This window comes from Bos javanicus, chromosome 24 (assembly GCF_032452875.1).
Source record: "Bos javanicus breed banteng chromosome 24, ARS-OSU_banteng_1.0, whole genome shotgun sequence".
Classification (NCBI taxonomy): Eukaryota; Metazoa; Chordata; class Mammalia; order Artiodactyla; family Bovidae; genus Bos; species Bos javanicus.
This window is the reverse complement of record NC_083891.1, coordinates 40972857-40999217: the sequence shown is the minus strand read 5'-3', so window position 1 is coordinate 40999217 and position 26361 is coordinate 40972857. Positions and strand designations below refer to the sequence as shown.

Below are 26361 nucleotides of genomic sequence, written 5' to 3'. Positions count from 1 at the left end.
TTTCTCTATTTTCTGTGAAAGCATCACTAAGCCACGAGGAATTCTGCCTCCCAAGGAGGTCACGTGGGCCTCCTGAATACCATCGCTGTAAGATCTCTTTTGCTGCTGAAAGGCACTCTTTTCCAGCCCTGGGGAGATGTCCTGAGCTGCTGTTACAAAAGTAAAGACATTTGAGATGACCCACTTGACACCCCAGTCTCCAGCCTTCCATCTGGGCCCACCTAGTAGTATGTAATCACTTTGAGAACAGGGCTGTTTAGTGACAAAATACTGATAACAGTGTTGGGTTGCATTTTCTCACGCTCTGGTCCAAACCCTCCCAGCTCAGACCTAGAAAACACGGCGGAATAAGAGTAACCTCTTTGGGCTTCAATTAAAAACTCAATTTCCTAGCGTCTCACACTCCAGGTATTAGTGACACTGGGGAACCAGGAGTTCTGCTGAAACGTGGAGCAGCTGACGAGTGTGGCAGGCAGGGTGCCAAGCACGATGGCAGATGTCACTGCCACTGCCCTGCAGCAACACTGAACTTGGGAGACAGGTGAGAAAAACCCCTGTCTGTTATCACAAATCTGTTCTAAAGTTCTGCAGGCATGCATGCATGCTCAGTTGTTCAGTTGTGTCTGACTCTTTGCAACCCCACAGATGTAGCCTGAGAGGCTCTGTTGAGTGGGTTACTCTGCCCTCCTCCAGGGAATCTTCCCAACCCAGGGATCCCAACCCACATCTCTTACACCTCTTGTATTAGCAGGCAGATTCTTTACCACTGAGTCACCTGGGAAGCCTTCTAAAGCTCTGAGACCCTACTTAATGTCTGAAATGAAGCTTCTTCAGGGACTTGGTATGCAATGTTGTTTTGGGAGCAGCATTTAACTCTTTTTTTTCCAATTTACCAGAGGGACAAATGGCTGGAGGACAGGGCAAGAGGATAACACTTCATTATTTTACAGTCTCTCTTCTGAGCCAAGAGCAGATGAAAACATCTCATTTTAAGCAGAATGATGTACAATGAAGGTGAGAACCTACTGCCTGAAATTCCTTTTTCTGATGAGTTTTCTTTTCCAAAGAATCTAAAATTTCATCACAGAAGGTTACAAAGGTTGATTTATATCCAAGATTGCAATATGGTTTCCAGTGGATCAAACAAAGACATCTCCCTCCCTCTGTTACAGAAGTTAAAGGTTTGAATTTCATGACCAAGAAGGAAAGTAGGATAACTAAGTGTCCTTTTTGCATGAGCTGAATCTATAGTATTTTAGAAATTACATTTATTTATTTGAAAATAAGGCTTCTAGGCTTCCCAGGTGGCTCAGCAGTAAAGAATCCACCTGCCAATGTAGGAGATATGGATTCGATCCCTGGGTCAGGAAGATGCCACATACTGTGGAACAAACTAAGCCCCCATGCCACAACTATTGAGCCTGTGCTCTAGAGCCTGGGAGCCAAAACTTCTGAAGCCCATGCACCCTAGAGCCTATGCTCAGCAACTAGAGAAGTCATCAGTGAGAAGCCCGTGCACTGCAACTAAAGATCAGCCCCAGCTCACGGCAACTAGAGAAAGTCCGAGCAGCAACGAAGACCCAGCACAGTTAAAAATAAAAATAACTAACTATATAAAGAGCTTTCCTGGTGGCTCAGTTGGTAAAGAATCTGCCTGCAGTACGGGAGACGTGCATTTGATCCCTGGGTGGGGAAGATCCCCTGGAGGAGGGCATGGTAACCCACTCCAGTATTCTTGTCTGGATAATCTCTATGGACAGAGGAGCCTGGTGGGCTACAGTCCATGGGGTTGCAAAGAGTTGGACACAACTGAGTGACTAAGCACACAACTATATAATAAATAAAAACTTAAAAAAAGATATTGCTTCCACGAAACTTTTCCTTCCTTACCAGAGCTTCCCAGTGACAAGTTATAAAACTGCCTTGTCAAAAGACAGCTCGCTGAAGTTTATTTTCTCTTTGACCCCCAGGGTACCCATGTTAAAATTAACAGGCATATGATGGGAAGCTGAGTTGGGGAGAGAAGCCCTAGCATGCACATCTGAACCGTCCTGCCCGTTCTCTCCTGACGGAGCCAGCCTTACTTTCTGTTCGTCCTCCCAATTCAGCCCTCAATCTAAAGCTCGTCACTTTCACCAGAGAAACACGAACGGCCCGGCTGGCGCGGGCCCCTGGATTATGGCATTCTGCATCCTGCCCAAGGAAACCGTGCGGAAAATGGCTTAAATAGTGCATAACACATCCATGAACTGGGCCTATAAATACTTAAAGCAGCTGAGTGCTATTCTTGCGTGATTGCAGAGACTTTCGGTTCAAATGCTCCGTTTAGTGCTCTCTAAAAGGCTGAATCCCAAGAGCATCCTTTCTCCAAACCAGCACCAGCTCCATCTGCTGAGCGGGATGGGGACCTTGTTCTCTCCCACCGGGGCAGCCAAGGCTCAGTAAAAGCCCAGACAACTGTGGGTTAGGACGCGACTTTAGAATTCAAGTGTTAGTTGCTTAGTCATGTCCGATATTTTGCGACCCCATGGACTGTAGCTGCCGGGCTCTTCTGTCCATGGGATTCTCCAGGCAAGGACACTGGAATGAGTAGCCAGTCCCTCCTCCAGGGGATATTCCCGACCCAGGGATCGAGCCCAGGTCTCCTGCATTGCACGCAGATTCTTTATTGTCTGAGTTCATGGCTGAGTGACTAACATGCTTTAGAATTCAACAGTGTCGCCCAGAAAGAACGTGTGTAAACCACTGATGTCTGGTTCACTCATATGGAAAAACAAAAAAACAGTCTATCACTGCATTTCAGTATTCACATTAGGGGAAAAAAATGATTCTGAAGAGGGAACACTCGCTTATCCTCTGTCTGTGACTAAGCAACCCTGAATGAGTGGAGCCGCACGCGTGGCATTGTGAGTTAGAAACCAGAACCCTCGGTCCTATTTCTGGTTGTGTCATGGAGGGTCCCCAGCTGTGGTGTCTGCGTGCTTTTATAAATGGTTGCCACCCATTCTTTGGAGAGGAGAGGATCACCAAGGGAGACTACTGAAATATTTAAGCTTCTTAAGTAAAAAGGACTAGATGAGGACAAGCACGATCATTATTATTTCATTAACTAGCTTTTGGGCTACAGCCTTAACGAGACAATGCATTGCTTCAAATGCAATGAAAAGCATTACAGGACTGAAGTGAAGGTCCATGGCATTTTTGGCAGATTGATGACAATAAAGTGGATTTTAGGAAGGAAAATTTTTGTCCACTTTGGCTGCTGCAATATGTCAGACTTTCATTTTTTTTTTAATTTGTCTCTGTGAAACAGAAAATTAATTCTGTTCCAGAACAAGTTTATTCTTACAACACACCAAGTTCAAACTTCCCACAAGGGCCTCTGTCACGGCAGGTCAGCCCGTGACTAGAATAGCCGGGCTCTAAAGTGATAAATCCAGCTCCCAGGGCCCCCGGGCTCACTCTGGCCTGACAATTCCCTTTAGGAAAATCCTTCTAACCCCATTACTAATACTGAGTCACCACCGCCCAGTCCTATCTCTCTTTGTATAAGAAGAGGAGCTACGAACAAATCACATTCATCATTCTCAGTTTTCCTTATCTTCCAGTCTCGGTTTCATTTCTCTTTAATATATCTTTACCAAAGAGTTGACAAAAGTAATTGCTATCCCTTAGATGTGAAAAAGTCTCCACTCTTTTCACCCTGCTAGGCCGACTGCCACCTGTGGGCTCCAGGTGGGCCATGCTAGGAGGCTCGGAGACACTCCCAGCCCGGATCCGGGGCTGTGTTAGAGGTTGACGGCCTTTCTCATCGTCTCTGGTCGGCTTGCTTTATGTCCTTCAGCCCCCGGGTCAGTCCTGACTGCCTGTTACCCTGCATCTCTCTCCAGTCAGCATTTCCATCCTTCGAGAACAGCCCAGATTATGACCCTCTGTTTCCCCGTCACTCACACTGTCTCTGAGTTCAGTCCATCTTTTTGGTCTCAGACTATTTTCTGCTGCCATCCCTAATTACACCTGGTTTTTATTATTTTTTGTAAAGTTTTTTTTGTGTGTGTGTGTGTGCAGACTATTTTTAAACTCTTCACTGAGTTCTTTTTTTTTACAACATTGCTTCTGTATTTTGTTTTTTTTTTTCATCATAAGTCATGTGGGATCTGAGCTCCCCGACCAGGGATCGAACCCACAGCCCCTGCATTGGAAGGTGCAGTCTTAACCACTGGACTGCCAGGGAAGTCCCCCGTCTGGTTTGTAACACAGGCATCTTTGGCTCCCTGTCCTCGCCTGGGGTTTGTAACCTGCTGCCAGGGGACTGCATTCTCGATGTGCAAACACAGAAAACACAGACCGGACCGTGGGCCGGGCTCTGGCAGCCACAGTCCATGCATCTCACCTGGGCAGGGTCCACGTCGTTTAGCATCACCACAGACGTGCAGTGATAATCCAGGACCAGCCTCCAGAAGTCTTTCACCGTGTTTGGCAGAGGATGCTGGGTGACTATGAAAGCCGAGGGCTGTTTATAGCTCTGCAGACGCAAACAAGAGAGATCCAAATGGACCCGGGAGAATGCGACAGGAGGGAGCAAAGTTATTTTGTACACATGGGAGCTCGTGACACAAAACACTGAACATATTTAACAACTGGTGAATTCCATCACCATGGTCCATGCCAAAACAGGCCAAAAATAGACTCATCTGCAGAAAAACAATGCTAAAGTCACCTCACTTTGATACTCAGAAAACTTAATAAGTACCTCCTACAATTTGTTTGGTGTTTCTGGTAGAAAGTCAATGTCGACTCTACACATAACTAATTTAATGGAGAAAATTTAACTTTAAAATATGCATGATTAAGATAGTTCCATTTCTCCTAAAATCTGTGCACTTATTGTTTAAATGTGTGAGATGGTGTTACTTATTCCTGCCATCCAAGGACACACACGCTTTTCACAGCTCTGCAGAGCGTCAGACAAGCTTAAATACCTTTTTACCAATATCACACCAATAGAATTAAAATTTCTGCATTAGCACTGAAAATCCCCATTCACTTTTCCCATCAATTGAATAGCAAATGCTCATTCAGTTAGAAGTAAATAGACTGACAGGAGGTAATGGGTTGTGTACTATCTGTGCTGACAGGCAATTTCTCCCCCATGTTAATTACTGCCTAAATTAGGAGGAATGGGAACTAAAATAATGCTGCAAACCATATTATCCCACTTCACTGCCTTCCTGACTTAATAGCTGTCTCTTGCTCTCTGGCCAGCAGGTTAAAAAACTGAAGTGCTCAGAGCGCCGCCGACACACCCCTCATTTATCAGTCCTCCTGGACCGGGGTCTCCCAGAGACCAAGGACGTCGGTCCCGACACAGAAGCAGATACGGAGGCAGAAGTGCACTTCGCTGAAAACACAGTTCACAGCTTTAAAGGAAACCAGGGAGAGGACCCAGGTGCTGCCCCTAGAGGAACATCCCGCCGTGCCCTGCCCAGGGAGGGGGTGTGGGGGTTGGGGGGCTCACGTCCATGAGGGCCGCGTTGATGTAGTTGCTGCTCTCGCCGTCGATGGTGATGAGGAAGGGCAGGCAGCGGTCAGGCGGCAGGATGTCCATGCAGCGGTTCTTCTCGTGGTTACGTGGCAGGAGTGCAATGCTGCAGTCTTCCACGCGCAGGGTCGGCGTCACCATGTTCAGGGTCTGGGGGACAGAGCAGGCACGCTCGGGAAGAGAACCCCGTCTCGTGTGCAGACCTCAGGGGACCCCGTGTCCTGGAGCTGACGACCCCACTCCCCACTCCCTGGACCCCACTTACACAATGAGATTTTTATTTCTCTTTAGTCTTTAGGACTCTGCACGGGCAGACACAAGGACTGCTGTGCGTATGCCAGATCAAGTGCCAATGAGTCCAGCTAGGACTGGACACCGGGGTTATGAGGAAGAGATTGGCAGGGGTCAGGCTGGAGTTAGGTGGGGAGTCAGGTGCATTCAGACCCAAGGCGAGCATGAGAAATGGCACAGGGCACTCGGGGGGCACTGGTGGTAAAGAACCTGCCTGCGAATGCGGGAGACCTAACAGATGCGAGTTTGATCCCTGGGCCGGGAAGATCCCCTGGAGGAAGGCAGGGCAACCCACTCCAGTATCCTTGCCTGGAGAATCCCATGGACAGAGGAGCCTGCTGGGCTACAGTCCACGGGGTCCTAAAGAGTCAGACACGACTGAATGATTTAGAATGCGTGCACTCTTGCCAGCAAGCACCCTGAATGTGCCTGGCTTGGTCTAGCTGTCGGGGTTACACTGTGGGTTGGTCTGACATCTGCTCCCTGAGCAGGGGTAGGGGTGGGGAGGGCCTGGCTCTGCCAGACCAGTGGGTCTTGATGTGGGGACACTAACTACATCAGCACATGGTCTGGCCGTCAGGGTGGTGTGTAGGGGGCAGGGCTCAGGCATTCAGTGGGCAGCGGCCAGGGATGCCACTGAACACCCGACAGGACAGCCCCTCGGCCACGGACAACTGAGCCCCCAGCGTCAACAGTGCTGAGGCTGAGAAGCCCTGCATGGGCTCAAAGGTTCTGGAGCCGACTCTGAGGCTCTTCTTAGGAGCAAGGTCACAGCCTTGTCCCTTTAGCACGACCTACCCGGAATTCCTCCTTGATCTGGCTCGAATTGGTCTGTGGGTCCAGCTTGTTCATGTCATAGTAGAGAGACCTGACCTGGGAAGCGGGCACTGAGGTGTCCCCGCAGAGACAGGCTTCCAGAATGGCATCGTGGATGAACACGTACTGCTCCTGGGGAAGCAGAGAAACCAAGGTAACTCCCAGGAACCAGAGGAGGAGGGGAGGTAGGCCCTCGAGGACCAGAGAACAATGGTTCACCCGTCCCAGAGCACGCCTTCCTTCCGGAGAGAAGGCCAAGGAGGGGACCTGGCTGCTCGGAGGGGGCTGTCTCAGGGCCAGTAATCCTGTCATCCTCCAACGGAAGGGCAGGGCATTAGTGATTGGCCATATGTGGAGGCCCGCAGGAGGAGAGGTAAGCAGGGGCTCAGTGCAGAAGGCTTCAACACACTGATGGAAACCACTCAGACACTGGGGCTTCCCAGGTGGTACTAGTGGTAGAGAAACCGCCTGTCAATGAAGGAGACATTAGAGATGTGGGTTCGATCCCTGGGTCAGGGAGGTCCCCTGGAGAAGGGAATGGCCACTGACTTCAGTATTCTTGCCTGGAGAATCCCATGGACAGAGGAGCTTGGTGGGCTATAGTTCATGGGATCGCACACAGCTGGACACGACTAAAGCGACTTAACATGCATGCACATTAGTAAAAACATTAATTTCCTAGGAGCAGGGTGGAATACTTGTTCTCAAACACTTAAGTTCCTGAAACACCTTGAAGTCTAACTTAGAGAAGTTCCAGAGTGCTTCCAGAAAGTGGGCAAATTCCCACGATGCCAGGCCACTCACTGGACAGAATTTTTAAGGACAGTCAGAAGAGAAGGAAATGCACAGAGATTACCCTTAAAAATCACTCTGCAAATGCCTGCCTATTCTCAGGAGTGGTCTCGCTCTGGTTACCAGCTAGTTTAAAAGACACAATAAAAAGAAACGGTATTGAAATCCTGAAGGCTTCAAAGCGGAGCCTCGACCGGGACCCTTGACGCAGAAGCAAGGGGAAAGCTGGGCTTGGGGAGCAGATTCTGTTACCTGGCAGACTCCTGGCCTTTTTCATGTGTTTATGAGAAAAGAAAGAAAAGGAAGGAAGGAGGAGGGCGGGAAGAAAGGATGGCCATGTGCCTCGCCTTTTCTGCTGGGGGTTTCTGAAAACAGAACCGTGGCTTCTCTCCCCCTGCCCCTTGGCCCTGGGACGTGGGCCTTGGCGGTAGGCGTGGACGGGGTGGGGAGGAGGACAGGGGGAGGAGGGGGGACGGGGGTTCAGTACCTCGGTCTGCACCATGTTCACTCTCCGAGACCGCAGCTCCCGCACGCAGTTGTAGATGTCCACCACCCCTTCCCGCTCGGCCATGTCCAGCATGATGTCAATGACGATGAAACAGCCGGTCCTGCCTGCACCAGCACTGCACGGACAGGGGGGCTCAGTAAGGGGGGGCAGAAGGGACCCCCGCTGCTGCTTCCTCTTAGATCCTTGCTGGGGTGAAATTCACAGAACGTGGAATGACCACCAGAAGGTATACAACTCAGTGGCGCCTGGCACCCTTGCAATGCTGTGCGACCATTGCCTCTGTCTAGTTCCCAAATATTTCAATCACCCCAAGGGGGCTCGAACCCACTGCCCTCACTCGGCCCCCACTCACCTGCAGTGCACCACCAAAGGGCCTGCGTTGGGTGGGCTCTTGGACTTCACCTGCCGGACAAAGCCCAGCAGCCCGGTGGCGTGGTAGGGGACCCCATGGTCCGGCCAGCCCGTGAAGTGGAACTGTCTGATCTCTCGGATTTCGTGGACGCCTCGCTGCCAGGGGCCGGTCAGCATGGGAGAGAACACAGGGAAATAGACAATGAGGGGCCAGGAGAGCGCCAAGGACCCTCAGCGTCAGGGAGCCTGGGGCTGGGTAACTGACTGCTGGGAAGAAAGTCATTCTCCAAGGTAACACAGACTCCGAGAGCTCATCACAGGGAGGAAGATGTTTGTAGGGGTGGAAGGGGAGGTGATGCTTGGGGAACACGTGAGTTTACAGGTGCAACGGCAGTGAATGGATAGTGGTGGGCGCTGAGACTCCTCGAGCCTCCTTTCTAAGCCATAGGCTCTGTTAACAGTTTGTGTGTCACTCACACCCTATGGTGTGAGGAGCAAGCCTCGAGACACAGATTGGGGGCGGGAGAGGTCTAAGGCGTTTTTATGTCTCAAGACAAGCAGCTGAGATGCAGACTCCTGCTCAGTTCTTCCGTGTCCTGGTGCCATCTGTGCTGGGCACTTGGGCTGTGCACACGCGCCTATGTGTACAGGAAGGCTCCTAGGACAGCTTCCATCCAGACAGGCCAGAGGACCACTTTTCATTGGAACTCAAGTTTGTTAGACTTCTGTTTCTAATTGGGGTAAACACTGAATCCATGCATCTGGTCACCAACAATCAGATGCAAACGCAGCTCTTCAGGTCTGACTCCAGGGTCTAGAGTGACAGAGGTGTCTTCAGTGGTTGGCTTTCAGGAAGTAGGCATGTCAGCATATACGGACCATGGAAACCAATAGGTATTTTTGCTGGAATTCTATGTTAGATCAGTAAACTGAAGAGGGAGGGTGGTCTGCCATACAACTGAAGGGGAGGCAGAAGGAAACAGACTTCAAGCATTTTTTAAAAATTTACTTTTGTTTTGAGAATAACTAAGTTGATTTATGGGCTTCCCTGATGGCTCAGGGAATCTGAGCTGCCAATGAAGGAGACATGGGTTCCATCTCTGGGTTCAGGAAGATCTCCTGGAGAAGGAAATGGTAACCCACTCTAGTATTCTTGCCTGGAGACTCCCATGGACAGGAAGACTGGTGGGCTATAGTCCATGGGATTGCAAAGAATTGGATGTGATTGAGCAACTAAGTACTTTAAATTGATTTTTATCCATTTTTTTCTTCCTAACTATGAATCTATGCAGGAAGACTGTGTTTTAAAACAAGAGTCTGTTTTGAAAACAATTACTTCCAGAATCAAGTCTGCAGGTAACCTGAGATAAAACTTGACTTTCCCCCTTCTCTCTTTCTAGCACTGTTTCCTGGACACCATCTCTGTGTTAGGCCCTGGGGGTGGTCTTACTATCTCAACACAAACCGTCCAGGAACCCTTTGTTCACCATCAGTCACAGTTTGTGGAAACTTAGCCAGGAAGAAATTTATGTGCTTTGAAAGATCAGAAGAGGCCAACAACTGTAGGTTCTAAAGATAAGAGTTGTTTGCTATCAGGGCGTTCATTTGTCTTGGTTTAATAACACAGAAGTGTGGAAGCTTCATTTCTCTTAGAAAATCATGCTGTTCTTTAGTTGGTTTAAGCATTAAGGAATTAAGCCGTCAGGGATTCACAAAGGAAAATCAACACTGTCATCTGCTAAATACGCTCTGTGACCTCAGAGCAAGATTCCTAGGTGGTTAGGAGCCCACATTTCCTCTTGCTGAAACCATGATGACAGTTGGCCAAAGCCTCCATCAGAAGACAAATGGTGAGGTTGTGCCACCCCTGAGTGCTCCCCTGGATTTACGTAGGACGACGGGGCAGGGGTGGTCCCAGGAAAGGGGAGAGCCTATAATAAATATTTCTTCATTCCAAAGAGGACAAGAGAGCACTTATGTCCCCGATACACTGTTAATTTTAATTTTTTTGAGCACTTCTTTTTCTAGGTTTCAGATCTAGCATCCCCAGATTCTGAACTCCATCCATCATGGGGTGGGAAAGGGGCGGCCAACTGATGCAAGGCTTATTCTCTTAGCAGGGTAAATGTCAGTGTCTGGGATGCAGCAAACCTCTTTCCAAAATAAACCTTGATCTCTAATGTGCTCACTACTGATGAGACAAGCAATGGAGTGGCTTCTGAGTCACTTCTCACTCTTGTTCACGGATGCGGCAGTTCCCTCTTATGCTGTTTTGTAATATATTTGGGGGGATAGATCATAGATGTGATTGGTGATCACAGCCCCAACATGTTGCAAGTTGATATCAAGTATATTTTTGTTTTTCATTAACAAGATTTTGTTGTTGTTCAGTTACTAAGTTGTGTCTGACTCTTTGTGACCCCATGGACTGTAGCATGCCAGACTCCTCTGTCCTCCACTGTCTCCCAGAGTTTGCTCAACAAGACTTAATGTGGTATAAATCAGTATCATTATATATATAAATTGTAATAAATATTAATGCTATGTAAAGGTGTCTGTATAGCCAAAGCTATGGTCTTTCCAGTAGTCATGTATGGATGTGAGAGTTGGACCACAAAGAAGGCTGAGCGCCAAAGAGTTGATGCTTTCGAACTGTGGTACTGGAGAAGACCCTTGAAAGTCCCTTGGGAAGCAAGGAGATCAAACCAGTCAATCCTAAAGGAAATCAATTGAATCTTCATTGGAAGGACTGATACTGAAGCTGAAGCTCTGATACTTTGGCCACCTTAGGTGAAGAGCCAACTCATTGGAAAAGACCCTGATGCTGGGAAAGATTGAGGGCAAGAGGAGAAGGGGGCGACAAAGGATGAGATGGTGGGATGGCATCACTGACTCAATGGACGTGAGTTTGAGCAAGCTCCGGAAGATAGTGAGGGATAGGAAAGTCTGGATAGGAAAGTCTGCTGCAGTCCATGGGGTCACAGAGTTGGACACAACTTAGTGACTGAACAACAACAACAGAAGGTGTGATATTTACTTCATTCTCCTTGTACTTTAATGGGAAGGAAGACGCCTAGTAGAGCCTAATCCAGAGAGTTTACTTGATAAATAAGTGTGGGATAATGAATCCCTAGGTACGTGTTCTTTCTGACAGGTTTCAGGCCATATTCCTGCTTTTCTGAGCCCCAGGCACCTCCTTGCAGAGGGAATTTGGTGTCTGTAGCCAACTTCCTTGCTGCCAGCATCAGTGAGGATAGATTCCCCTGACAGCTTAGATCCACAGAAGCTTTTCAGCTGTCTTCCTCTAGCCAGGATGGGCACTTTGTCATTTAACATCTGTTCAGCTCCGGGTCATCAGCCTCATGGGAAAGGAGAGAGGACCACCCCATGCAAAACAGGCATTGATCAGTTTCAAATTGCAAACCTTCCTGCTTGTTTGCAGAATGAAGCCCAAACCTATTTTTCACCTTTAGGTCCCTTGATGTAAATCCTCTCAAAATAGAATCAGAACTGCAGGACTCTCAAAGCACACACTTCACTTGGCTGTTTCTCTCTCTGTTTTTTTTTTTTTTTAAAGTTTCCTTTCTAATGAGGAAGTTTAAAACCTACAAGAAGCGCTCCGCAGAAGTACTAACGATTTGTTTTCCTTAAAGATTCCAATTGCCTGGTTAGAAAATCACTAACATGTCATTCTGATTTCCCCAAATGCTTTAACAAGCTCCTCATCCTTCCTTTCCTTCCACCAGCTCTTTGCTGGCTGTCTTAGGACTAAAATACCTGGGTGTTTCAGAAACATTTCTGTGCAGCTGGGATAGAGAACACTAAGAGGTTAAAAAAAGAGCAAAGAAACAAACAAATCCTTCCTTTAGCCACTGAGATGCATTTTCAGCTTATTAGAGAGCTGACTATTGTTCAAAGAACTCCATGTTTAAGTGATGGCTTTCGGATGATTTTTTTTTTTAAAGAAAAAAAATATTCAGGGTCTTTTATCACTATCTGTTTTAATGCAGTTATTCATGAGTGCTCTTGCCAAGAGCCATACAAAAATCCTCCATATGCTTTTCTTTTTTTCCCTCCTGATTCTGCCTAAAAAGGAAAAAAAAAAAAACTGACATCAAAGTGTGAGGTTCAGAACTTAAAGAATTGAGTCAACCAGAACTCCACATTCTTTGAAGTCTTCAAGCCTCCTGTCTGCTTATTAAAAAAGACAGGCTAAGGGAAAAAAAAAATGCTAAATAGTATGAGAAACAGATTAAAATAAACGAAAGTCTCTTCAGCCTTGTGATTCTATGACAAATAGGGTTTTGAAAGTCAGGAGAGGTGTTAAAAACATTGGGGTAAATGAGCCAGGAAGCAAACGCTGCCATTTCTTCATTCCCTACAACTGGTCTCGTTAGTCTGGAGACTGCGTTGATATCCAGGGGGAATAAGGGCTGGAACCAACTGCCCAAAGGTTCACTTACAACGCTGGGGTCTCTAAGGGAACCCACCACTGGGCAACTCGTGCCAGCATCGCTAGGTGCAGCGTAGGGCTCGGCTGCAGAGAACCAGCTCTGGACAGAAGCCTGGGGACTCCACAGACAACACCAGGGGTCCCCTTCTTGGAGGACAGCAAGGCAGAGAACTCGCCGGACACATCATCTCCACTCCCCGCCCCCCGAAGCCTACCTGTGACACTTCTCGGGATGGACTGCAGTGTGCTTCTCCTCCGGGCCCTCCCTATGTCGGCAGAAAGAGGGGGGTAAGGAGATTCCCTGTTATGCTCAGAGCAGCAGCCCCATCCATGCGCATGGGATGAGCATTTGGAATGCCGCACCCGCAGGGACCAAGGGCTGAAACCAGCATGGGAGTGAGTGAATGGAGAAGCTGGTTCATGCAGAAGCATCCCACGTCTACAGAAAAAGTGTTTCCAGGCAGACACTTCCACCTGGAAAGTCCATCATCTGCATGAAACCACAGGCTGAGAAAGGCTTGAGGACGTGAAGGGTATCCAGGAGGAGTTAGAACCCGTGTCTCCACACTGATGCTAACTCAGTACCGGGGAACCCACATGGACATACAGCATGAAGGACATTTATCAACTGCCTCTGAACAAGGAGAGAGAGACGGGCTGAACAATACCAACCAGGTTGAAAAGAAAAAGGAAGTGGACACCTAGGTGTATCTTTTGGATTAGCGGCAAAATACATATTCCTATGAAATGGGAATGATTTGCTTCAAAGATGGAAGTGAGGTGCTGCAGGACCAGAAGGTAGGATGCAGTCCTGAGTCATCACTGGCTACAGCCTACCTGCGTTCAGGTGAGACCACAGATGAATTATCCCGGATAAGTTAATGAGGCTGGTATCACTAATGTCTGACTGTAGCTTTTCAAAAATAGTGTGAAAGCTTACCTTTTCAACAGCAAATGTTCTTATCACATATTCTGCCAGTAGCTCTGTTTCTATTAGGGTAACTTTAATGTCTTTATAGATCTCCGTGTCATCTGGCCAGTATTTGCAGCATTTGACCTTTAGAAAACACAAAGGAAATGAGGCTAAAGTGGTTTTTTTTTTTTTTTTTTTTTGAGTTCTCTAAATGATGGGTCACAGTATAATTTATAGGATACAATTTGTGCACAAAATCAGAAATATAGCTTAACTTTGTTCTTTTTAGATCACCTGTATATTTTTTTCTCTCCCCAGAATAAAACACAATTTGAGTCATGGGAGGAATAAAACCTAGGAAAATGGTCTAAAGTTAACAGATTGTATTTATACTACAAATATCCCAGTTACAGTAACCATTCATTTCCTGTCTATTTCTACTCAGGAGTGGCCTGGAAAAACAAACTACAAAAGGTGGCTTGCAATATTTTAGCTCCTCTGAACTTTAAATTTCTTCTAGTTTTAGAAATTGATGGAACATTTTGGAGGAGACCGAGCAGGAAATTGGAGCCAAAAGTCAAGATTAGAGATTTTTTTTTCTGAAGAAGGCAATAGCTATGTGTTTTTCTCAAGTTACAATTGTAGACTCATTTTTTTTTATTTATTTTTTTTAATGTTATATTGTTTTTATTTATGCAAAAACATAAGTTTTCTAACATATGTATTATATTATACATGCTATTTATAGATATATATGTATACAAAAGCTTTCTACTATACTTGATAAAGGCTTAAGAATGAACAACAAAAAAAGAGATCGAGAAATTGGAAAGTATAGATTAAATGAAATGGGAGCACTGAATATGGAATAGAAAAAGTGAAACAGACTAGATAAAAGATCATGATATAGTCCAGTTTTTAAACATGGCTGCTCATTATAATTGTATCTGGAGCTTTTGAGGAAAAAAACAATACCTGGGCATTCAGTTCAGTTCAGTTCAGTCACTCAGTTGTGTCTGACTCTTTGTGACCCGATGAATCTCAGCACGCACCTGGGCATTAATACTTTTCAAAAAATTCCAAGATAATTCTAATGTACATTTGGATTTTGAAAAGTAATTACAGGTTTTTCTATAAATGGTAGTTTTAGTGATATAGAATTATATCATTTTATGTTGACCAATAAAGATACTATTAAAATGAATAACAGTTAATTTCAATAGTAAAAAAATATTTATCATTTTTTATAAACAATAGCCAGGGAAAAGAAAGATTATTGCATTTGTGAGCCATAATGGAAAAATGGTTCACCTAATAATATAAAATAATTAAATACAATTTTGGAAGTTAAGTAGAGTGATATGGCAAGTGAAAGTGCATACATGCACATGTTTTCATTCACCCAGCTAGTCTATGTCTTTTGATTGGTGTGTTTAATCCATTTACCACTTTTTTTTTTTTTTTTTTTTGAGTTATGGTTTTCTCAGGATGTATGCCCAGTAGTGGGATTGCTTGGTCATATGGTAGTTCTATGTTTAGTTTTTTAAGGAATCTCCATACTATTTCCACAGTGGCTGTATCAATTTACCTTCCCACCAACAGTGTAAGAGGGTTTCATTTTCTTCACACACTCTCCAGCATGTATTGTTTGTAGATTTTTTACAATAGCTGGTGTGAGGCAGTATCTCATTGTAGTTTTGATTTGTATTTCTGTAATAATTAGTGATGTTAAACATCTGTTCATGTCCTTCTTGGCCATCTATGTGTCTTCTTTGAAGAGAGATCTATTTAAGCCTTGCATCCATTTTTTGATCGGGTTGTTTGTATTCTTGATATTGAGCTTCATGAGCTATTTGTATATTTTGGAGATTAAACTTGTTTATGTTATTCATTTGCAAATATTTTCTCCCATTCTGACAGTTATCTTTTCATCTTATTTTGGTTTCTTTTGCTGCACAAAAGCTTTTAAGTTCAATTAGGTACTATTTGCTTATTTTTGTTTTTATTTTCTTTATTCTAGGAGGTAGGTCAAAAAAGATCTTGTGTGGTTTATGTCAAAGAGTGTTTTTCCTATGTTTTCCTTTAAGAGTTTTATAGTGAATGGTCTTGCATGTAGGTCTTTAATCCATTTTGAGTTTATTTTTGTGTATGATGCTAGGTAATGTTAATTTCATTCTTTTATATGTAGTTGTCCAGATTTCTCAGCACCACTTCTTGAAGATGCTGTCTTCTCTATTGTATATTCTTGCCTCCTTTGTCATAGATTAGGTTACCACAGGTGCATGAGTTTGTCTCTGGGTTTTCTATTCTGTACCACTGGTCTATATTTCTGTTTTTGTGCCAGTACCATGCTGTCTTGATTACCGTAGCTTTGTGGTATAGTTTGAAGTTGAGGATCCTGATGTCTCCACTTCTGTTTTTCTTTCTAAAAATATTTTTGCTATTCAAAGTGTTTTGTGTTTCCATACAAATTGTAAAATTATTTGTTTTAATTCTGTGAATAATGTCATTGGTAATTGATTGGACTTGTACTGAATCCATAGATTTCTTTGGGTAGTATATTCATTTTCAGAATATTAATTATTCAAATACAAAACCTGGTATATGTCTCCATCTGTTTGTCATCTTTGATTTCTTTCATTGGTGTTTTAAAGTTTTCAGAGTATAGCTCTTTTGCCTGCTGCTGCTAAGTCACTTCAGTCGCGTCCGACTCTGTGTGACCCCATAGACGGCAGCCCACTATGTCTGCCATCTGTCCCTGGGATTCTCCAGGCAAGAACACTGGAGTGGGTTGCCATTTCCTTCTCCTGTAGACTCATTTTTTGTCTAAGTAAATTCAGTGTACAAAACCTGGTGAACTCCCCGTGTTAATGATTTCTTCAGTCACCCAAGCATAAAACCTGGAGATCCTTCTCCAAAACCCAACCAAGTGCCAAGTCGAGCAAGTGGTTGAAACAGCTTTCAAATACGTTTTCCAGCTTTTTATTCCCTCCGCCACCATCTTCGTTAAGGCTCTGCTAACTTCCTGTGTGGACATCCCCTCCTCAAGAAGCTGCAAAAACCCTTCCAAGTGTGGTCCCTCTGGCACTGACTTGCTCTGCTCAGTAAACTTCTATTTCCAATGACTGCCCATGAAATTAAAGAGAAATTAACTTTGGCCTGGCATGTACAGGTCTTTTTTGTACTTGGCTACAACTAGACTAGCATCTTCATTCTTATATTTTTATTACCCTTCTTTCGAGCCACATGTATTTTATGTTCAGAGACAAGTGGTCTGCCTGATCCCCCAGCAGACCTCACGGTCCAGACTCCTACTCAGGCCCCTCCCAGTCACACAATTTGTCCAGCTGAACATTTCATCTGTTCTTTGAAGAGTATCTCAAATGCCACACCCCTTCAAAGTCTTTCCTCCATGGGTGTGAGCTCTCTGTTGATGGTCCGATAGGACGTGCCAGTTCTGTTGCTATGACACTGGGTGAGGGCCTGCTTATTACCTGCAGGCAAGCAGAGGGCTTTCTATTGCTTATTTCTGCCCCTGGGGTCCAGAGGAGCGGTCATTAGGAGAAAGGAAGCCTCCTTCCAAAGAGATGCTTGTGGGCAGCCTTCTTCGAGCAGAGGCACCTGGCTGGGCGTGTCCAGAAGCAGCAGCGGAGCCATTCTGCTTCCCGCCCTCCCATCGCATCTCCCAAAATATCCTGAAATGGCTTGCCACATCTGTTTTCAGCCTACTCTAAAGCTTTCTAAATTGGGTTCACTTTAGTATCTTTTTAACTGCTTGGACTTGTGTCAAGAGGAAAGTATGTTTCCTTCTGGATGCAGGCTCTCCAGTCGGAGGAGTCGGGGCTTGAGTCGCCTCCTGGCCTTTATGTTCTGCGGACATGGATGTTTAGACCAGTGGTTACCGGGTGTCTGTTGGAGCCCAGGCGTGGAAGAACCAGATGCTCCTCTCCTCTGACCATGCTGCCCCGCTGCAGCCCAATGCTCCCCGCACGGCCTCACCACCTAAGGCACCGGACAGTCTTCAGCCCAGAATGCCAGTTACCCGGCGTCTCAGCGCCGCTTCCATCCGGCCATCACTCAGGCACCCTGTGGCTGAGGCTGCTGCCTGCCCGTCATTGTGGAGGGTGGCGGGGGTGCATGATGGGCTCCTGCCTCCAACGGGGCATGGTTGCTGGCTTTAAAATTCACAAACGTGAAACAGTACAGGAAGCAGAATAACTCCTGGATTTCTAACTGCCTTCACAAAGGGTCATTTTTAGCCAGCAGCCCAAATGATCCCATGTACAATAAAATCAGAGACCCCCGGACACTCAGGCTGTAGCTCCCAGGCTGGCCACACATTACTGTGACCTTCAGGGTGTCTTTGGAAGAGGGCATGGCAACCCAGTCCAATATTCTTGCCTGGGGAATCCCACGGACAGAGGAGCCTGGCGGGGTTGTAAACAGTTGGGCATGACTGAGCATGCTTGCATGCACGCAGGAATTAGGAAAGCGTCCTGTGACTTGGGGGTGGGGAGAGCTTCCCACCCAGTAGAGCTGAGAGGAGCCACAGAGACAGTTTCCAAACACTCCTCTTCCAGAGTATCACAACTGTCAGACCCAGCTCTTCCTGCCTGGACTCTGCTTTGAGACCCCGGGTTCTCATCACCGTGACCTCATCAGTGGCCAGCTCAAGGGGTGAGCCAGCAGGGGCCAGAGCTGGCCTACCCGCCCCCTGCTTCCTTATCACCCTGGCTCGAGTCCTGAAAGGAGGGAACAAGAGGCCGGCCCAGGGACTGAGAGGGACTCACTCCAGAGACGAGTGGATGGTGGCTGGGAGAGGCTGCGGACAGGTCCCAAGAGCAGAGCTCTTTGGAGGAGGAGCTCACGGTCAGTTATGCTGTCTTCAGTCTCTCCAGGCCCGGCTTCAGGGACAGATACCGAACAGACAGCCCTGAAATACTTTAGCTGTCTTGCCTCTTGGGGTGGGAGGGAGTAGGAGGGCAAGGGGCAGGAAGAAAAGACACATCCGATGGCAGCATCCTCCATTCGTATCCCTGATCACAAGTGGCTCTGTTTCGTGGATACTCCTGTATCACCAGCTCTTCGGGCGGCAGGACGGAGGCTGGGGCAGACCGTAAAGGTCTGTTTCTGTGCTCTGTGCTGGGCCAAGGACTCATTTTGATAAAGAGTCTGTGATCATGGAGGATGAAGTCAGCCCTTCATTTTGGCCACCACTGCCCCACTGAACAGATAAAACCATCGAGGAGGCGGCAGGCAGGAAAAAAGACAAAGGCACTGGTACAAGTTTTGATCCACTAAGGGATTTTCGGGCAGACTTTTTCTAAAAAGACATCCAGAGAGAGTGACCACAGTTCTATTAACAGCTGTGTCAGGGGCCGGCTGAGTGTGGCTTTGCTGGGCACGCTGTTGACAAGAGTGGGGACGTTGCAGGGAAGCACAGTGACTGAAGAGCGCTGGTTAAGAGCCGCCTGCCAGCGAAGCTTCCAAGAGAACAGGTCTATAGTGTGCAGGATTTTTTATCTTCAACAGAGATCTCACAGCAATGAGAACGTTCACTCGGTTAAATATCCAGATTTCTCTGGCCCCTGTGTGATGAAGTCAGATGGAGGTGCACTTGCGTTTTTCTTGCTGACTTGTGTTGCAGCTGATGATGGGTACCGCTGAGCCTCAGGTTTCTCGTGCACAAAATGGGACTGTAGCATTGTTTTTAGGGAGACTGGAGAGTAAGTGAGACCGTCTGCCTAAAGCAGTACCTGGCCTGCCCTAGGTTCCCAGCTCCTCCCTCCGACACCTGCCACATTCGGCCCTGCCCTCTCCTCTGGGAAGCACATCTGAAGCCTGCTTTAACCGCTAGAGGTCTGGATGGTGTGAATCTGGGAGAATCACTTCACAGCATCAGCAAGTCCCTCTTCAGGCTCCTGCCTCAACCTCCTCCTGTAGGGCTCTGGTTTTCTATCTGGTCTTCCATTAGCATCTCTTAATGAAGAGATTATTCAATACTTAGAATACATACAACATCACATCCTTATCCGTAACATTTCTTTTCATCTGCTGTAAAGAAACAAGTGGCCCGATGCCTTCTGTGGAATTCCAAGTGTCATCTTGCAGACCTCCCTGGTAAATGTCCTGTTCCTTTTCTCTCCTACCTAACTAGATGACAAATCATCAGCACTTTGAAGAAACACATATACCCAGGCTGCTTGTTCCTCACCTTGTTCAGCAGATTGGCCTTGACTTTTAGCCATTCCTGAAATTTAAATCATCCTGCGGAAGGATGGAGACTTGCTACCACCGAGGACAATGATTGGCGTGTGTCCCTCTCTTGGTGCCTCCATTCTTCAGTTGTAAAATGGGATAGTGCAGACTTTTCCTGTTTTCCTAGTTTTATCTTAAAGTTACAGAGGAAGGCAAGGCTTGAATCAGCTACATTAATATGATGGTTGATGGTGTATCAAAATGCAGAGGAATACTTACTGAATGAGTATAAATTCATCAAAGGTTAAGGCTATCTTTACTCAGGTCACAAAATGTCAATCTTAAATACCCAATTCGTTAAAAAAAAAGATCGATGAAAGTTCGATCTTTTTGAATCATGAGAGTTCAAGACAGAAAAATTTCAGTAATGCCTACAAAAATAATCTCTCTTCCCTTTCATATACGAACTGGATGTCTTGGAACAACTTAAGAGATTCTGCAAAAAAATTATTTTGTACTGCTACATATGACCTACGTTATTATTATTATTATTTTACTATTAAACTATTTCCACATGTTATTAAGGGGAAAATCTTTCCTCTCTCTTACTTCTTCCATTGATCTTGGATCTGGTGGGTTTTTGTAGAAAAGCAAGTGTTCTTTGTATTAAGGCTCCAGGTGCACTTGGAACCTTAATACATCTTCCTCGTAGGTGAAGAAGTGAAAGTGTTAGTCGCTCAGTCATGTCCGACACTTTGTGACTCCATGGACTATAGCCCTGCAGGGTCCTCTGTCTATGGGATTCCCCAGGCAAGAATACTGGAATGGGTAGCCATTCCCTTCTCCAGGGGATCTTCCCAACCCAGGAATCAAACCTGGGTCTCCTGCATTGGCAGGCAGATTCTTTACCATCTGAGCCACCAGGGAAGCCCATCTTGTATGTGCATTAGAGCTTATTCTGACATCCAGTGTTCATCTTAACTTTTTTCTTTTGTTACTCTTTTAGTGACACACGTGAAAGGAATTTCAAGACAATCTCTTTGGGAAGATGATAATCTTTAAAGCATCCATCAGTTCCCTTGCATCCATTATATATTGATGGGGGTGAGCATCTCTGGTTTCTTGGCTCCAAGACCCTTTACCACCTGTTATCAGAACTATTCAGGGCAGCTCAACAATCATCTTCCTACATTACTCCGAGACCTCATTTGGATTTTTAATAAACAGTTACATCCTAATGAAGTCTTCATCAAACTGACTAAATATGTTTAGAAATCATTAGCTTAAATTACCAGTGCAAAAAAGAACCTCCTTTGGGAGAGCCCCAGACTGGGTTCCCAGACTTTTGGCAGATGAATTAGTACAACAACACAGCGGAGTCGGTGGGAGTTCCTGGGAACCAGGCGTTGGATAAAGAGCTTGGGGTCCCTCCGGTGGGTTCATTAAAGAGGGAAAACAACCACAACACATCCGACGCAATTTACATGCCAGGTGTGCGGCTGTCGGCAGGTGCCAAGGAAACTGACAAGCGTCCCTTCCCACAACACACGGGCTGCAGGGGATGCGCAGGGGCGACCAGGAAGCCTTAGATAATGACGGGTCCTGGCAGGTGTATGGGGGGAGCCCTGCAGGAGGGAAGTGTGGTTTCTGAGTCCTCTGCACAGGTGCTGGGACCGGAGGCCTCCCAGAGGCTCCAACAGGGGCAATTACAGCAGCCTAATGCAGGGCGCTCCGGGGCGAGATTCGGGGAAAGCTGCTGGGCTCTGACTTAATGAATCAAGTCTGTGTAAACAAACAGCGTCGGCCTGGCTCATGCCTGATTCATGAAGCACCCGCTGCTTGCAGTCAACATGGTAAGCAGCTAGTTGCTGCCCTTAAAAACCATGTCATTTTCATTTCTTCAGTGGTTTGTCGTCACTGTTTCCAAGCGTGGAACGTGGGCATGTCGTCTCTTGACAAATGTGCAGGATGAACAATGGGAAATGGCCTGGAATGAGGTATGACCTTTTCCCAGAGGGCATGTGACCTCTTGTCAACACCCCCAGATCGCATCAGACGTTTCAAGGACAGACGCCATGAAGCACATCACTAATTGAATTCAGGCCAGTCCACGGGGCTGATGGTGGCAGGGCAGGACTCTTAGAGCTTACCACGTCCCTGCAAACTGGGTGAGGATCTGGAAGGATTTTTTTTTTTTTAAAATAAGCTTACCAGACCTAAAATTCCTGAGTTCTGTGAGGCTGTGGGCTTCCATTTAAGGCTGAACTTGAACCGTGGCCCCTGCTCTCCCCTTCAGCTGCACACTATTAGCTGAAGTGTCTATGGCTATTTGTCAGAAAGAATTGTTTCCATCAAAAATGTCAATAGGGGCCACCTTGCATGGGACGGGTCCTGATGGAAGGAACAGAGGCCACCTATTTATTCCAAGGCAGGCAACTCAGAGTGAAGCCTGCATCCCACTAAAAGGTGCCACGTCCAACAGACAGTGGGCTCTAGTGTCTGTGGCTTTTCACTGGAATAATTTCATAGCATGGTCTTCCTTTGATCTGTTAGCCAAACACCATGCTGTCCCGATTTTTCCTTAAAGAAAGAGGGTTTATCATATGAGAACAGCTCATGTCTAGTCACTGGGTCCTGAGACAGCACATTTTGAAATTTCAATTAAGCAAAAAATACACACATGCCTTTATTTAAAGAAAAATCCAGTAGTGGTTGTTATTTTTAATAATTACTTACTTTTCAAAATAATTTATCTTGGGATTATTTTAACTGAAGTGAAGTGAAGTTGCTCAGTCGTGTTCAACTCTTTGCGACCCCATGGACTGTAGCCTACCATGCTCCTCCGTCCATGAGATTTTCCAGGCAAGAATACTGGAGTGGGTTGCCATTTCCTTCTCCAGAGGATTTTAAGTGAGCTCTGATGCAAATATGTTGTTGTTCAGTCGCTAAGTTGTGTCTGACTCTTTGTGACCCCAGGGACTGCAGCACACCAGGCTTCCCTGCCCTTCACTAGCTCTTAGAGTTTGCTCAAACTCATGTCCATTGAGTCAATGATGCCATCCTACCATCTCATCCTCTGTCGCCCCCTTCTCCTCCTGCCTTCAGTCTTTCCCAGCATCAGGGACTTTGCCAATGAGTTGGCTCTTCACATCAGGTGGCAAAAGTATTGGAGCTTCAGTTTCACTATCAGTCCTTCCAGGGATATTGAATATTCAGGGTTGATTTCCTTTAGGATTGATTGGTTTGATCTCCTTGCTGTCCAAAGGACTCTCAAGAGTCTTCTTCAATACCACAGTACAAAAGCATCAATTCTTCAGCACTCAGCCTTCTTTATGGTCCAACTCTCACATCTACACATGACTACTGGAAAGACCATAGCTTTGAGTATACATAAAATCTGGGAAATAACTCAATGAATATTGTTATCGGGAAAGCAAAGCAGTGTGAAGCAGTCTCCATATCTCTTCCTCCTCAGCACACAAGGCAGTCAACACGTGTGTGTGAGATGAGTGAGGACTCAGAATCAATCATACATTTCAGGGGAAGAAACAGGTAAAACACTGAGCTGAGCTGTTTCGCAGTGAACCTGGTGGATACCAACTGCTGTAGGTGGGGCAAATTCTCCTTCGTTAGCTTTGCTGGGCATTTCCTGAGCTCTAGGAGGGAGAGACCACAAATTTATAATGCTGTCTCCTCCCTGAAAGGAGTTTGTTGCTTTTATGGCAGAGTTGAAAATTTGTTTTTTCAGTAGTCATTACTGCTTTTATAGGAAACTACTGATTTGGGGGTGAAAAGGTAATTTATTTATTTTTAAGTATTTATTTATTTGTTTGCTTATTTGGTTGTGCCCAGTCTTAGTTTCAGCATGTAGGATCTTTAGTTGTGGCACATGGGATCTAGTTTCCTGGCCAGGGATGGAACTTGGGGCCCTACATTGGGAGTATGGTCTTAGCCACTGGACCACCTGGGAAGTCCCAAGGAAGATAATTCATAAATGCCACTAGAGGTCTCAGTTGTGCTGGAGAAAAGGTAAGGGTTACCTTAATACTTACGTTTAGGAAGTCCTCAGAATGGGGCGGGAACTTCTCTAACCACCTGCCATCTAGAGACTCATTTAATCTTTACAAGATCCCTATAAAACAGTGGCATGATATCTACACTGCCCAGGTGGGGGCCGGTGGTGGGGAGCTCAGCGACCCCTTCTAGGCTGGTCATACAAGGAGCTCCCCGCATCCCCCCAGGCCAGCTTCCCTGCTCTCAGCATCTCCCAAGAGACAGGGAATCCAAAGGCGTAAATGGCTTTTACACGGTTGGCAGTAAACCTGTGCTTTTTCAGTTTTTATACTTTATCTAATAGTCCCGTAGCTTCTCCCCTCTTGTCTCATCACTTTACTAATATCCTTTACAGAAACTTTTACATTTTAATGGTCAATTTTCCCTGTCCTTTTCTTATGGTCTCTTTGAAACACTTCTAAAACAAAGGACATAAATGTGCCCTCCATATTTTCTTCTAAAAGTTTTAAAACATTTAAAACTTTTGGTTTTATTTGGTATTCAATTTGGGGCTTTTCTTTTAGTTTGGGGCTTTTCTTTTAGTCCACATGAATAACCAAAAGTGCCAGTTCAACTGATGGAAAAGCTCATGTTTTTCCCACTAATTACACATTTTCCTACAAATGCCTACATCAACATCTGGGCTCTCATTTTTTGATCTGTTGATATATTTATTTCTTCCTGATTCACGGTGTCTATCATTTCCCCTTTTGCTATGTTCTTATCTGGTTTTGATATCAAGGTTATACTAGCCTCTTAAAATGGGAAAATAATCTCTCTTTTTCTCTTCTCAGAATAATTTTTATAAGATTTGAGTTACCCATTCCTTGAGTATTTAGCAGAATATATCTATAATACAATTGGGAGTAATGCTTTCCATGGGTCACTTTTTAACTATAGTTCACTTTTTAAATAATTTTTGTCTCTTCAGAATTCCTGTTTCTTTTTGAGTCAGTTTTGGAAAATCAAATTTGTTAAGATAATTGTTGATTTTATCTAAATTTTCAAATTTATTGTGATTCATATTATCTGTTATGTTAAAAATGTATCATATTCCCACTATTTGTTATTTCTGATTTCTTTTCTTCTGATTGCCAGATGGTTGTCAATTTCATCAGTCCTTCCACAAAACCTTTTTGATCACGGTGATCTTTATTATTGTTTCTTTGATTTTTATTTAATAACGTTCTGCTCTGCTGTTACTGTTTTCTTTTTTTAGTTTACCCTGTTCCTCATTTATCTTCTTGAATTAGATGCTTAATTAGTCTTCTAATAACAACCCTGAAGAACATAGATATACTTTGGGTACCATTTGCTTGGCATCCTACATGTTTACTACATGATGCTTCATGATTCACAGTTCTAAGTATTTTCTGAGTGATATGAGGGTGTTGTGCTTTGACCCGTGAATTAGTGGAAGCGTTTTCTCACCAGAGCCTAAGTGAGGACCCATCTGCCTCTGTCAGTTCCCTGTTCTGGTGCCCGGCTGGCTTCCCTCTCCTTTGCCCCTCCCCTATTTCCCCCTTGGCCCTTTATCTGAGCATCTACCCTTTGTGAGTTTAGGTTTCATGTGGCCGTCTCAGTTCAAATTCTTAGCACTGTACATGTCCAAGGTGTTACCTCCTGTTCTTGGTGGGCTTTAGAACTCAAGATCCAAGCTCATGAGACTAAAGCCCTACCCCACTTGTCAGGACCCATGGGCACCATTACGTCAGCCTCTAGTGGGAGCCTGTTGCCCCCTCCCCCCTTTCTCTAGTCTCTAGTCCTTGCTTCTTCTCTGTTCTCTAGTAGTTTACTTTCTTAAGAGCTAAGTGAAACATTTTTAACATTTATGTTTACATATACATTTATATTTTATATTAAATACATTAAAACTCATTTACATTTTATCTACAATTTCAGGATGTTTGTAAGAGGAGGATTTTCAGGTTCTTTGGCTTGTCATCTTTGCTAGAATTTTAACTATCCCACTTTTTAAGTCTCTCTTCTTCCTGGTTTGTGCTTCCTGAGACCTTCTGAAAATCCATTTGTAAGAACAGCTTTATTGAAGTGTAACTGATGTACTGAGTTGGCCCAAAAGTTCGTTCGGGTTTCCGTAGGATATTAAGGAAAAGCTCGAATGAACTTTTGGGCCAACCCAATACAGACACCTTCAGGCGCACAACTGGATGGCTTCTGACATAGTGAATGCCCTTGGTACGATCACTACAACCCAGGTCAGGGGCAATATCCACCACCTTCTGCGGTTTCTTATATGCCTTTGGGCTTTGTGCATGTGTGTGTGTGTGTGTGTGTGTACTGAGAGCACTTGACATGAGGTCTACCCTCTTAACAAATTAAGTGGGTGACGCTGTATTGCTGACTACAAGCAAGCTTTGTACAGCAGATCTCTAGAACTTGTGCCTCTGGTGTAACTGAGACCTTATACCCACTGAACATCAACC

The 26361-nt window shown here is 45.5% G+C and overlaps 1 protein-coding gene across 6 annotated transcripts in view; it reads right to left on the bottom strand.

Annotated features, from left to right (window-relative positions):
• Positions 1-26361, bottom strand: part of PTPRM (protein tyrosine phosphatase receptor type M) — a 662162-nt gene that overhangs the window by 18696 nt on the left and 617105 nt on the right. For 4 of the 6 annotated variants that reach the window (XM_061399910.1, XM_061399904.1, XM_061399906.1 and 1 more), the window contains 7 exons: positions 13694-13810; positions 12969-13019; positions 8302-8456; positions 7929-8064; positions 6632-6781; positions 5519-5692; positions 4394-4525 (listed from right to left, as the gene is read on the bottom strand). In XM_061399910.1, the coding sequence (XP_061255894.1) occupies positions 4394-4525; positions 5519-5692; positions 6632-6781; positions 7929-8064; positions 8302-8456; positions 12969-13019; positions 13694-13810 (915 nt within the window). The remainder of the gene's footprint in view (positions 1-4393; positions 4526-5518; positions 5693-6631; positions 6782-7928; positions 8065-8301; positions 8457-12968; positions 13020-13693; positions 13811-26361) is intronic. The other 2 variants (XM_061399907.1, XM_061399908.1) reach the window with 1 other exon arrangement.